This window comes from Scaptodrosophila lebanonensis, unplaced genomic scaffold (genome assembly GCF_003285725.1).
Source record: "Scaptodrosophila lebanonensis strain 11010-0011.00,11010-0021.00 unplaced genomic scaffold, SlebRS2 tig00000092-arrow-pilon, whole genome shotgun sequence".
Taxonomy (NCBI): Eukaryota; Metazoa; Arthropoda; class Insecta; order Diptera; family Drosophilidae; genus Scaptodrosophila; species Scaptodrosophila lebanonensis.
In genome coordinates this window covers 5,438,013-5,451,199 of record NW_022060566.1, presented here as the reverse complement: position 1 = coordinate 5,451,199, position 13,187 = coordinate 5,438,013, and the positions used below count along the sequence as shown (strand labels likewise).

At 39.9% G+C, this 13,187-nt stretch overlaps 2 protein-coding genes across 6 annotated transcripts; one reads left to right on the top strand and one right to left on the bottom strand.

Moving 5' to 3' along the window:
* The first annotated feature begins 185 nt into the window (after positions 1-185).
* LOC115627047 (acid phosphatase type 7) lies at positions 186-10,351 on the top strand. Of its 4 annotated transcripts, none has more exons than XM_030522586.1 (4): positions 186-531; positions 4,686-4,849; positions 4,906-5,249; positions 7,063-8,097. In XM_030522586.1, the coding sequence occupies exons 1-4, from the start codon at positions 354-356 to the stop codon at positions 7,757-7,759; spliced, it is 1,383 nt and encodes a 460-aa protein (XP_030378446.1). In that variant the 5' UTR covers positions 186-353; the 3' UTR covers positions 7,760-8,097. The 4 variants fall into 4 exon arrangements, with proteins under 4 accessions (XP_030378446.1, XP_030378444.1, XP_030378445.1 ...); XM_030522584.1 differs by lacking the exons at positions 4,686-4,849; positions 4,906-5,249; positions 7,063-8,097 and adding exons at positions 1,595-1,779; positions 1,874-2,220; positions 2,302-3,683; XM_030522585.1 differs by lacking the exons at positions 4,686-4,849; positions 4,906-5,249; positions 7,063-8,097 and adding exons at positions 8,405-8,915; positions 8,982-9,543; positions 10,105-10,351 and having other exon boundaries at positions 189-531.
* LOC115627048 (cold and drought-regulated protein CORA) lies at positions 10,282-11,480 on the bottom strand. Of its 2 annotated transcripts, none has more exons than XM_030522589.1 (3): positions 11,392-11,480; positions 11,006-11,321; positions 10,282-10,712 (listed from the first exon to the last, which is right to left on the bottom strand). In XM_030522589.1, exons 1-3 carry the CDS (start codon positions 11,401-11,403, stop codon positions 10,378-10,380), a joined length of 663 nt encoding a protein of 220 aa, XP_030378449.1. In that variant the 5' UTR covers positions 11,404-11,480; the 3' UTR covers positions 10,282-10,377. The 2 variants fall into 2 exon arrangements, with proteins under 2 accessions (XP_030378449.1, XP_030378450.1); XM_030522590.1 differs by having other exon boundaries at positions 10,282-10,706.
* Positions 11,481-13,187: the final 1,707 nt, after the last annotated feature.

Genomic DNA, 13,187 nt, shown 5'->3' with positions numbered 1-13,187 from the left:
AATCTTATTAATAGCGTACCACTTAAACATTTAAAAGAATTGAAAAATATGAATGCATGAAGGCAATCGCTCGACCAGTGCATACACACTTTCACACCAAAAATATCGATATCGCACCAATCGATGAATTGGAGTGCGTTTGTTGTTGTTTTGCATTCTATAAATTGCTGGATTTTACATGCAAGCCAATCATTGCCGTTCCTTCCCGCAAATGCGGTGCTGAGTTAGTTTTAATTTACAAACATATCGACGAATTAGCAACGACGCAGTTGTCAAATAAGTTTTATCTTTTGTCTGTGCAATGCTATTGCTAAACTTGTGAAGGAGCAATTCAACGTTAACAAAAATAGCCAATGGCCATCAAAATGCAACTTGTGCTTCTTGCCCTTAGCTTCATTCTGCCTTCGGGCCTGGCCAGCCCCAGCAGTAATGGCAGCCCCGAAGAACCAATTATGACTTTGGACGATGACTTGGAAAGTAGTGTGCATATTGTACATTATCAACCGGAACAGGTGCATTTGGCATTTGGTGGTAAGTGTTAGCAAAAATTACATATGTACCTTCATGTGTATATAGATTTATATAAGTATATCTGTATGTGTACATTGCATTTTTGGCTGATGATGTGTGCCGGCGAGTGTGTGTCTGCCATATGCTTAGCATCAACAATATGCTTTTTACCCATTTTGAAATTCACAAGTCAGCTGTGCTGAGTATATGTATTCCCTTACTATTTTTATTTACCTAATCGAACGTCATCCCACCAAAACTTACTTGTATTTCGCCTGTTTCTATCACATACAACATATGTATATACATTTGAACATATACTACATACAGACAACTAAGTTCGTTTTATTTGCCTTTGATGGTGTTTAGTATTTGTTTAAGCAATAATCTTATCAATGATATTGTTGATAATTGGCACATTGTGCAGTTTAATACCATTGTACCAAACATGGGAGTTCCCCTCAAAGGGAGGGAGACGTTACCCATGACTATACCAAGTGCTTTTGTCCTCATATCCGATTCGGGGGAGTAGTCGCTCTTATTTATTTTTGCTAGAATTTTATTGTAGGAGTCTCTTTTTAGGCACATAAGCCTCTGGTTTTTATAGATTATAGATTCATGAAAATGAACAAAACAAAAAAAGCGTACATACGTACGTCATCAGCAGTGTGTTTTAGAACCTTCAAATATATATATGTATGTATGTATATTGTAGGCATATATGTATGTATGTACAAATGTGATAACCATATACAAATACATATGTATGTACTGTATGCACTATTTGTGATTTATAAAAAAACTATTGTATTATTTGTACATTCGAGAATCGTGATAAGCGCGTCATTTGAATCCCGCACGATTTCGAATAGGTTGAAGTGATAAGAAAACAACAAAAGAGAACAAATCTATAAAAAACAGAAATGGAAATAACAAAAAACAAAGAGTAACCCAATTAAATGTTTACACATTGGCACATTGTTGAATGAGTTTGTTGTTGAATTATGTTTTTTGGCAAAACTTAAGAAAACGTCTCTTTTTGCATTGTTCTCTCCTCTCTTTCTCTATCGCGATCACCACACAGAGCGCACCGATAGCGAAATAGTTGTCACATGGTCGACACGCAGCCTGCCGCCGGACATGTCCAGCGTCGTCGAGTACGGACCGACGGAAACGGCAGCCAGCGACGGACTCAGGCAGCGCGCCACGGGTGGGGCCACAAAATTTGTAGACGGCGGTCGGAAGCATAAATCACAATTTATCCATAGGGTGTGTAGAATGCATCCAAATGCGCAACACAAAGCTTTGTAATTGAAGTTAGACTTAAATCTTCATCCTACTCCCTCCTCCCCTAACCGTTCAGGTGACTCTAAGACAGCTAGAGCCAAACACTAGCTACACTTACCATTGCGGCAGCGCGGCTGGTTGGTCCGCCCGATATCAGTTTAGGACAGTGCCCTCCAGCGAGTCGGACTGGTCGCCGTCGCTGGCCATCTATGGCGACATGGGCAACGAGAATGCTCAGTCGCTGGCACGACTGCAGCAGGACACCCAGCAGGGCATGTACGATGCTATACTGCATGTGGGCGATTTTGCCTACGATATGAACTCGAATGATGCACGCGTGGGGGACGAGTTTATGCGTCAGGTGGAGACCATTGCCGCATATCTGCCATATATGGTGGTGCCGGGCAATCACGAGGAGAAGTTGTAAGTGTTGCACAAGTGGAGCCGAAGTCCGATTGCGAACTCTTTGAGTCTCATTGAGTCTAATGACGCTTCGCATTCCAGCAATTTCTCCAATTATCGGGCACGCTTTAGCATGCCGGGCGGCACAGACAATCTCTTCTATAGCTTCGATCTGGGACCCGTACACTTCATTGGCATCTCCACAGAGGTCTATTACTTTCTTAATTACGGCCTCAAGACGTTGGTCTTTCAATACGAGTGGCTGGAGCGTGATTTGCAGGCAGCCAATGAGCCAGCACAACGAGCAAAACGCCCCTGGATTGTGGTTTACGGCCATCGACCGATGTATTGTAGTAATGAGAACGATAACGATTGCACCCACTCGGAAACTCTAACACGTGTCGGTTGGCCGTTTGTCCACATGTTCGGTCTGGAGCCTCTGTTCTACAAATACGGGGTGGACGTGGCCATTTGGGCTCATGAGCATTCCTATGAGCGCCTATGGCCCATCTATGACTATCAAGTGCGAAACGGTTCGCTGGGCTCGCCGTATGAGAATCCACGAGCGCCCGTACATTTGGTCACTGGCTCGGCGGGCTGCAAGGAGGGCCGTGAGCCATTCAAGGGCAAAATACCGGTCTGGAGTGCATTCCATAGCCAGGACTACGGATATACACGCCTGAAAGCACATAATCGCACCCACTTGTACTTTGAACAGGTCTCGGATGATCAAAATGGCGCCATCATTGATAGTTTCTGGCTAATAAAAAACCAGCACGGCAGCTACGAGGACCTATAAATACATATATAAATATATAGATACACATAGATACGATCATAGCTCAATGGACAAAATGCACAAACTGGCAGTATTAATAGCGCACATTCTTTGTACAACCTGATAATCAATTTGGCTCAAACATACAAGTTGATTATAGCCGGCTCTAGCACATTCCTCACACACCAAAAAGCCACGTTGCCTGCATTGCTAAGAAATATAAACAGAAACAGAAACGCAAACTGTAACACATTCCTTACGCTTAACGATAATCATGTTATCGTGCATCTACTTTAATTAGCCAATTTTTATGGTAAAACATTCAATAATTAGCTCTTATGTATTTAAATCGTACATGTACATATCTATAGTAAGCTTATGTACTTTGTTGTCCAAATGGAGGCGATATCAATCCTTTTACATCTTCATAGCAGTCCATATTTTGGGTATAAGTACTTTTCTTTTGAGAAATTTCCAGTTAAAAACTCTTAATCACAAAAACATTGTTTAGCTCTGAGAACCGTAATTGTATGTATGTAATTGTAAATGTGTCCGTTTCTTAATTAATCAAAAAACTTACGTTTAGTGCAAGCGTATAAACCAAACAAAATATATTTTAGAATTCAAAGTAAGGCCCAAGAATGCTGTAGTGTTTGTTCCGAATTGCTGGAGAATAGATGCTTAATAATATTTTAAAAACCTTTAATTTATGCATTATTTTATTTGGCAGTACTACTGGTTATAAATTATTCTAAAGTCGTCAGTCAGAAAATGTGTCTTATTCCAGAATATAAGTTGTATGTAATTATAAACGATTTATGGGAACAGGTTCTGAAAGAAATGAATAACACATTTCACTTGTTTGAGTTGTGAAGCGTTACAATTTCGCTGTCAAACTTCTGATGTGAACAGCGAATATATACATGCTATATATTTATATACATACAAATACATATATGCACATATATTCGTGTATCTGTGCTTCAAAATGCAATTAAAACAAATGTGTTTGCAGGCCAACAACCAACAATTGTTGATGTGTGCACATTTTATAATTTTGCACTCGGAATCTGAAACAAATGGGCAGTGTTTTAGGGCTGCAATTCATGAAACTGATGTTAGATAATAAAAGTAACTTGTTTTTTTTTTTTGTTAAATTTTAATTAGATTTCATAGTTTGTAATACAATTTTGTTGTCTGTCATAATTTTCAAGATTTGAAGCCCTAAGCTACAAGCTTACGTTTTGCAGCGTCATAGCAATCGCAGAATATACTTATTTGAATAAACTCAAGAGCGTTACGCGTGGCTTGGAAATTGAAATAAAGCAAAGGAATCAGTGAATTCTAATTTGTGTATTAAATGCAATTAACGTTAAGAAAATGCTACACTGTCTTAGCAGAAAATGTAGGCCACGAAAATCCACTTCCATGGCTATTGCAGCTCTTCAAAGTAGCCGACTGACTAATGATAAATAAAACCTGTAAATAGATTCAACAAACTTTCGGTATCTGTACAATTCCGAAATCCCATTGTATATTACTGTGTAAAAAAATGTACACTTATCCATTCGAATAATGATCCTGATATTGAGATGAAATCGATAGATACCCGAACATTCCCCGAACCTACCCTACCTGCTTCATTCATCATGCATTTGTATAAATCTGTTTAAAACCTAAATCTCACATGTGTGCCGTGCCTCTGCAGAATCTGTGCTCGACATTGTCGTCACCTGGAATACGCTCAACAATACCCACGAGTCGATATGTGAGTACGGCATCGATGGATATCAGCACAGCGCGAAGGCGCCCCACGGACCCACAGCCTTTGTCGATGGTGGATCTCAGAAGCGTGTCCAGTACATACATCGTGTAAGTAGATGGTGTCGTCCCGAACCAACAACGATGAGAATTATGCCAAACTTCAGGTGACGCTGCCCGATCTTCAAGAGAACACCACATATAAATATCATTGTGGCAGCCATTTCGGTTGGTCCCCCATGTTTTGGTTTAAGACGCCGCCCAATCACAGCAACTGGTCACCTTCACTGGCCATCTACGGCGACATGGGCGTGGTGAATGCACAATCCCTGCCGGCGCTCCAACAGGAGACCCAACGCGGCATGTACGATGCCATACTCCATGTGGGCGACTTTGCCTATGACTTGCACGATGACAATGGCAACGTTGGTGACGAATTTATGCGCCAGGTTGAGGCAATAGCCGCCTATGTGCCCTATATGGTGTGCGTGGGCAACCACGAGTCCCATTAGTAAGTTACCAACCAACATGCCCAGAGTCCTGCCCAGAAAAGCTGTGCGTCAACTTTACATTGAAATAGTCCCCCATACAGTCCCCCATAGCTTGGGTTTTGAATATTTATCATATTTATCATAAAAATGCTTGCTTCCCTTTCTCTAAGATTTCTAAATGCATAACATTTATCCCGGGGCATTCACGCCTCAAACATATACGGATGCAGTAACAGTATACGGATGCGAAACAGATGTGCCAGGAAGTACGCGATATAATCGCATTCAGATTGAAGCCCGCATTTCGAATATTGTAATGTCTGTTTTGGGTTTCCATTTGAAGGTTGTTGGTCGGAATACTTGAATATCAATTGAAAATACACCCCCAACATCTTCAAAACGATCCAATGGGACACACGTAGTAAGAAGTAAAAGCAAAATATTGAAATTTCAATCGAAATTCATTTCTGAATGAGCTTGGAGAATACTTAGTTTAAAATCATTTATCTTAGGTATCAATCATAATTTCAAAAAAAGTAAATACGGAATATTATTAACTGAAAGTGTAGGTTCGTTCTCTTCATGGAGCACCTAATAATAATGATGAACAACTGCCTTTTGGGGGAAAGTCAATATTGTCTTCTAATATCTTCCATATTGGACCATTAATGTTGCCGTCTTATATTCCCTATCATGTTAATCATGATTCATGAGCATTAACTAAAATCGCTAAATTCCAAATGGAAACGAAATCATAATAGGATGAATAGAATATCTGATAAACAATTTTTATACCCTGTACCCAAAGGGTACAAGGGTATATTAGTTTAGTGCGAGTGCACATGGAACACACAGAAGGAGGCTTGGTAGACCCCACAAAGTATATATATTCTTGATCAGCATGACAAGCCGAGTCGATATAGCCATGTCCGTCTGTCCGTCTGTCTGTCCGTCTGTCTGTCTGTATGAACGCAAGGATCTCCGAAAGTATAAGAGCTAGAATAACCAAACTTGGTATACAGATTCTCCTGAGACCGAGAAAGGACGAGTTTGTTCATTTTTTTTGATCCACCCCCCCCCCCCCCCACTCCCCCCCTATTAACGATTTTCTATAACTCCCGTAATTCTTGGAATTTTTAACTAAAATTTGGTTGTCACATTAGGTTAGTAATTATATAACCGTATACCAAGTCTCATTATGATAGAATGATCGGAAAAAAAGTTATAGCCATATAACCAGGCTCAATGCACACATACATACATATGTACAAGTACACAAACACGCATAGACACGATTCTGATGTAATTGTAAATGTATGTATGCATGCATGGAATATTTTATATTTAATTAGTTAATATTTAGTTAATTAATTAAATTAATTTAGTTAATTAATTTAATTAAATTAATTAATTAATTTAATTACTTTTTTGTGGGGTGGTACAGGGTATTTAAGAGTTGAGCCTGCTCGACTTTAGCATTCCTTTCTTGTTTAAAAACTACCTTCTAATAATCACTTTTGGGAAATTTTTTTTTGGAAATTTTTCAAATGGAAATGAATTCATAAGTGTTCAATTAATGATAAATAATATAATCCTTAAATGTAGAATACTTTATAGCTATTGCAGATGATACATTTTCTTAAGGGGTTAGCTTTATATATGTATTACCTATTGATCAATTCAGACGGGTTGTATTGAAATGAAAATTTCATTTTAAAGTTGACGCGTGACTCCTCACCCCCTGTGGCTAGGCTTCTTCGTGTTTCGCTTCTATTTAGAATATTAGTCAGAGAGACCTGTGCTAATTCCCAAAAACCCACGACGCATTCACAGCAATTTCTCGCACTACATCAACCGCTTCAGCATGCCCGGCGGCACACAGAACATGTTCTACAGCTTCGATCTGGGTCCGGTGCACTTTATCGGCTTCAGCACGGAGGTCTATTACTTCACCCAGTTCGGCATCAAGCAGATTGTGATGCAGTACGAGTGGCTGGAGCGGGACTTGGCGAAGGCCACACAACCGGCGAATCGGGCCAAACATCCGTGGATTATCACGTACGGCCATCGGCCGATGTATTGCAGCAACGACAATGGCGATGATTGTGCCAATCACGAGACAGTCGTCCGCAAAGGTCTGCCCATGTTCGATTTCTTTGGGCTGGAGCCACTTTTTTACAAGTACGGCGTAGATGTGGAGATCTGGGCCCATGAGCATTGCTACGAACGTATGTGGCCAATGTATAACTACACCATTTATAATGGCTCATTGGCCGAGCCGTATGTGAATCCAAAGGCACCAGTGCACATCATTTCCGGTGCAGCTGGCAATCACGAGGGTCGTGAGCCCTTCTTTAAACACATGCCACCGTGGAGCGCTTTCCACAGCCAGGACTTTGGCTATTTGCGCCTGAAGGTGCACAACTCCTCGCATTTGTACTTCGAGCAAGTTTCGGACGATCGAAAGGGCCTTATCATCGACAAGTTTTGGATCGTCAAGAACAGTCATGGGGCTTACGATGTGGTCTAGTCGACAAACGGGTGGACCTTTAAAGCATATTGTGTTATCTTTAAATATATTTTCTCTATTAAAGCTGTTGGGCTCAAAGGAACCACCAAAGCAATGCATTCCGTAATCTCTCTATCTCACTATATCTATATACTTTTTATATGTTTGTACTAATGAATATATTTAATAAACCCAATATACAAGTGCCAAGTAATACACAACCGCCTCTCTATTTGAAGGAGAACGGCAACTAAAGAGTCGACAATAATGGGCTGTCAGCATATTAACTAACTTTTATAAAAAATTAATGAATGATTATTAGTAGAATAATTCAGCAATAAAATTAAATTCAAATTCAATTATTATTATTTTTTTTTATAAGGAAGCTGTGTAACATTTAAAAAAGATGAGGACTGGAATATATCCTGTACTGGGATAGAGTCTCAGAATCGATAATTAATATTGCATCACTATGATTCTATTTAAGTTTTGTATCACTTTCTTATTGCCTATATGTATATATGTACATCTAATCATATTTTTGATGGTTGAAGGGCTTAAATTTTCTAAATAAAGTTGGAGAAAAATGGGGTATTTTAACATTTTTGAGAATGCGCTCTAAGCAGTTCAGCTAAAACGATTCCCTTCCCATTTGCATTTTTACAGAACAATTGACGGACATCGTTGTGACGTGGTCCACACGCGATGCTACAAATGTCTCGCTGGTGAACTTTGCCCAGAACTTTGCCAAGGATCCGCTGACCTTAGTGACGGGAACATCGCGTCGGTTTGTGGACGGTGGACCCAAGGCTCACAGTCAATACGTACACAGGGTAGTGCTCGGGGGACTGCAGCCCGATACCCGATATGAATATAGTTGTGGTTGCAATTTAGGCTGGTCGCCGGTTTTTAACTTTAAGACGCCACCTGGCGGTGAAAATTGGTCGCCCTCATTGGCAATTTTCGGTGACATGGGTAATGAGAACGCACAGTCTTTGGGACGATTGCAGCAGGATACGGAGCGAGGCTTGTACGATGCGATAATCCATGTGGGCGACTTTGCCTACGATATGGACACGGACGATGCGACTGTGGGAGACGCCTTTATGCGACAAATCGAAACGGTGGCAGCTTATGTACCGTATATGGTATGTCCCGGCAATCATGAGGAAAAGTAGTAAGTACTAGGCTCTTCTTGCTTTTCGTGGTTCTTTGCTTCATTAAGTTTTTCGTCGCGTTGCAGCAACTTTTCCAACTATCGGGAACGCTTTAGTATGCCCGGCAACGGGGACAGTTTGTGGTACAGCTTTAATATGGGTCCGATACATTTTATATCCTTCTCCACCGAGGTCTATTACTTTCTGAATTATGGTGTCAAGCTGCTCACAAAGCAATTCGACTGGCTGGAACGCGATCTGGCCGAAGCAAATCTGCCTGAGAATCGGGCCAAGCGACCCTGGATAATCACCTACGGCCATCGGCCCATGTATTGTAGCGACGATAAGGAATATGATTGCGATGGCAAACTGGAGACATATATACGCCAAGGTCTGCCCATGTTAAAATGGTTCGGTCTGGAAGATCTATTCTACAAGCATGGCGTCGATGTGGAAATCTTCGCGCATGAACATTTCTACACTCGCCTTTGGCCCATTTACGACTTTAAGGTGTACAATGGTAGCTTAGAAGCGCCCTATACCAACGCAAAAGCACCCATACAGATTATTACTGGATCCGCGGGCTGCAAGGAGGAACGTGAGCCCTTCCCAAATACCCTACCCGAGTGGAATGCCTTCCACAGCAATGTGAGTTGATAGATTCATACGAACTGAATTAATGATCATAGAATGGGGTATCGAACTTGATATGTAGACTTAATTTATGCAAATGCAAACCAAGTGTATTACAAATCATATTGTATAGCCTCATTCTTTATATATTGTCCATAGGATGGATGGTTAGGAAATTCATTCCATGTCATATAAATATATCCTCACCAAATCAGGTGTATATCATTTTAGTATATACAAAAATGGATCGAGCTCGCACGAGTTATGGAGTCAGGAAATACAGATTGTTGATACTGCCAGTGGTGTATCAAATTAATTATGATTTAGATTTTCAGGCCTTGTAAAAAGATCCCCTTGATTGGACAAATCAGCTTTGGGCGTTTTATTATTATATATCAGTTCAAACTTGGTAAATATAAAAACAATATCCCTAACAAGGTTCGAGAGATACATCGCTTAAAAGAAATCATCATAAACGTTCCAATTGCGAGCTATTTTTGGCTTTTTACTACCGGAAGAATGGGGAACCCAAAACGGCAACATTACTCATAAGTTTTCTTTATTATATTCTTTCAGGATTACGGCTACACACGCTTGAAGGCTCATAACGCAACCCACTTGTATTTCGAGCAGGTGTCTGATGATAAAAATGGCGATATAGTTGATGCCTTCTGGGTGATAAGGGACAAGCATGGTGCCTACGCTTAATCAATCAAGTGAACCATCGAATTTGACGAATTGAGATTAAATTAGTTAACAAAAAAAAATGAAAAAAATTTTAATATACAAATATATATATAAAATAAATTGCACTAAACATAAATTGTTGCAAGAGATGGCGTCTCATTTCTAATAGACTGTTCCCGAAATACCGGCTCCATAGTTATAGCCGGCCGCTCCAATGGGTGGCACACCTCCTAAAGCTCCCAGTCCGCCGCCAACCACACTGCTGCCATAATTGCTGTTGTAATAGCTGGATGGATAGCTGCCATATCCGCGTGTATAGGGCGAATTGTAGTAGGAGAGAGATCCATAGGGATTGGAATTGTAACCGCCATAGCCGCCCAGTGCGGAGTTGGCACCCAGACGTGAATTGTAATACGATAGCGCATAGGGATTTGAGTTCAAACCGCCAATTCCACCATAGCCGCCATATCCACCATAGCCGCCAGCAGCACCTGCATCTATTATGTAGAATATTCATTAAAATTGAAGGCGTAAAATATTCTCAGACTAGTTCCAGAATCTAAATATCGTATAAAATCTACATTCGAGCAAATTTGTTGAATTTGATTTTGCAAAAAGCTCATATCTCCAAAACCCTGAGTGATTTTTGTCGAATTCAATTCCGGTTGAACTGCGCGAGAGAAATATGGTACAGAAATGAATTCAAAAAATTCTCACATAACCGTAAATTTGTTAGAAATCGAAAAAGGAAGCAGGTCGACCATATTTTGGAAACGGTTCCCAATCTTACCCAAGCCGCCGAGGACACGGGACGAGCTATATGGATTGTAATAGCTGTCCGTGCCAACGCCTCCCAATGCTGAGCCATATCCGCCGTAACCGCCATATCCGCCATAGCCGCCGTAGCCTCCATAACCGCCCGTATAGCCACCATAACCATTGTAACCACCAACATATCGCTTCTCCTGTTTCTTCTCCTGCAATGGCGCATAACTGCTAGCGGCGCCTGCCTGATCGGCCGCCTCCTGCTGATGATCCGCCGCAGACTCTGTGAGCTCACTCGCTGCCTGGCAGACGCACAGCAGCAATGTTGCTGAGATGAACAGCTGTAAGATGAGATGAAGTCAAGTTAAGATAATCCAAAGGTCCTGCTGTCCTGAACACTATCCAGCTTACAATGCACTTCATGTTGTGGACGCTTTGTGGTTTGGTGGGAAATCAAATCTAAAAAAACTTCTCTACTGCGCACGCGCCGCTCAACGCTCGCACTCGTCTAATGCTTTGGCTGCGACTGCGCATCTGGCTTTTATACACCCGCGCCATACAAACACACACACATACACGCAGAGACTCACACACACGCACACAAACACACACACACAATGACAGCTGGAACTAAAAGTTGAAGTTAAGCTGCGGCTTTGCTCGCTTCGGCTGGGCGGTCATTGGGTGGTGTCTCTCTTCTTCTTCTTCTGTTTTTTTTTTTTATTTTATTATTATTTTTTTTTTGATGACGCATGCCCCGCGCCATGGTTCCGAGTCGCAGTGTCTGGCTGGCCAAAGCCCTCAAGTTGAAAAGGTAAAAGCCTACATCTATAGATAAGTATGTTGCTAGATAGCTCGAAGAGCCCACAGATTTCGTCAGTATCGCTATTCGAAAACTATTAAGCTTAAAGAAGGCACAGGGTTTTTTTTTTCAACACGGAATCAGTCTAAGCTACTAAGCCATAGATGAATTAAGAATTAATTAAAAACTATCATCTTCTAGTAGTTTGACGTGCTTAATTTCATTTCATTTAGATTAACTATTGTTATGAATAGTTGAACTTAAACAGCTTTAACTGGCACTGTTTTCTTTTTTGTAGCGTTAATACCTGAGGTCGCCTTCTGAGCCAAAGTTTTATTAATTTGAAGATTACTTCAATATTGCAAATTTGTCCCAATAGAATGCAATAAGGATCTTCACAAAAGTCTGTATAGCTGCTTAACTGCTTAAAGGTGCAAATTTGTAATTATCCAGTATATTTTAATATATTATTGGATTCATGCGAACCTTTGCTAATTATTACTTTCCTAAATCCATTCCATTATTGAACTATACAAGCTATTAGCAGCTTAATATTTAGGCAATTAATCCGCATTTCGTTAAAAAACTTAGTAGTATGGATAATGTTTTAAGTTTTGCAATTTATTCTCAAGTATTTAAATAAGTTCGCATGTTTTTTTTTTCGTTATTATTCATACACACATAAATATAATAATAAATATATGTAGTATTTAGTATAGAAGAAACTCTTTTATTATCCAGCTAAGAAATGCTGCGATAAATTATGCTAAGTCTAGAACCACGCACAACTAAGTTCTGTGAAATGCTTTTAAAATTTAAGCTGCTCTTTTTTTGAACATTTTTTTCTTATCAATAAAAAGCTATACTTTTAAAGACAATGAAAAAATCTCTTTAGACAAATTACAACACTATTATAGAGTATATGTAAATAAACTGCAGCAATATAAACTGAGGTGGATCATGAAATAGGCCTTAGATGTATTTAATTATGTTGACAGCTTAACAAAAGTAGCCGAGAAAAGATTTAAGGGTTAATTTTAAAAGTTAAAAAGTCTATGATTCTTATTTGTTACGAAACTGGTTAAAATTTTGCTAATAACTGTGTCAGGATCAATTTGGAATCAAGTAAATTTCAAACAAGTTTAAAAACTGATCAAGGCATAAAAATATATTGTTGGAGCTGAGGTAGATTGTAAATGTACATATACAGGGTGCGCCATCTTTTATGTCGGTATGTAAATATTGAATAACTTTGTCATTAGTGAACCGATTGACTTGAGTAGACCAGTGTTGAAAACCTCAGTTCAAGAAATTGTACAGAACCAAATTAAATAAAAATATCTTGAAAATCGGTTGTTTATTTTCAAAGATATTCAATGTTTACATACCGACATAAAAGATGGCG

Coding starts and splice junctions, on each gene's coding strand:
- LOC115627047 (XM_030522584.1), top strand. CDS start 354: ATGGCCATCAAAATGCAACTTGTGCTTCTTGCCCTTAGCTTCATTCTG. Junction 532..1,594: donor GGTGCATTTGGCATTTGGTG/GTAAGTGTTAGC, acceptor ATCACCACACAG/AGCGCACCGATAGCGAAATA. Junction 1,780..1,873: donor AATCACAATTTATCCATAGG/GTGTGTAGAATG, acceptor CTAACCGTTCAG/GTGACTCTAAGACAGCTAGA.
- LOC115627048 (XM_030522589.1), bottom strand. Junction 10,713..11,005: donor CCGTGTCCTCGGCGGCTTGG/GTAAGATTGGGA, acceptor TCTACATAATAG/ATGCAGGTGCTGCTGGCGGC.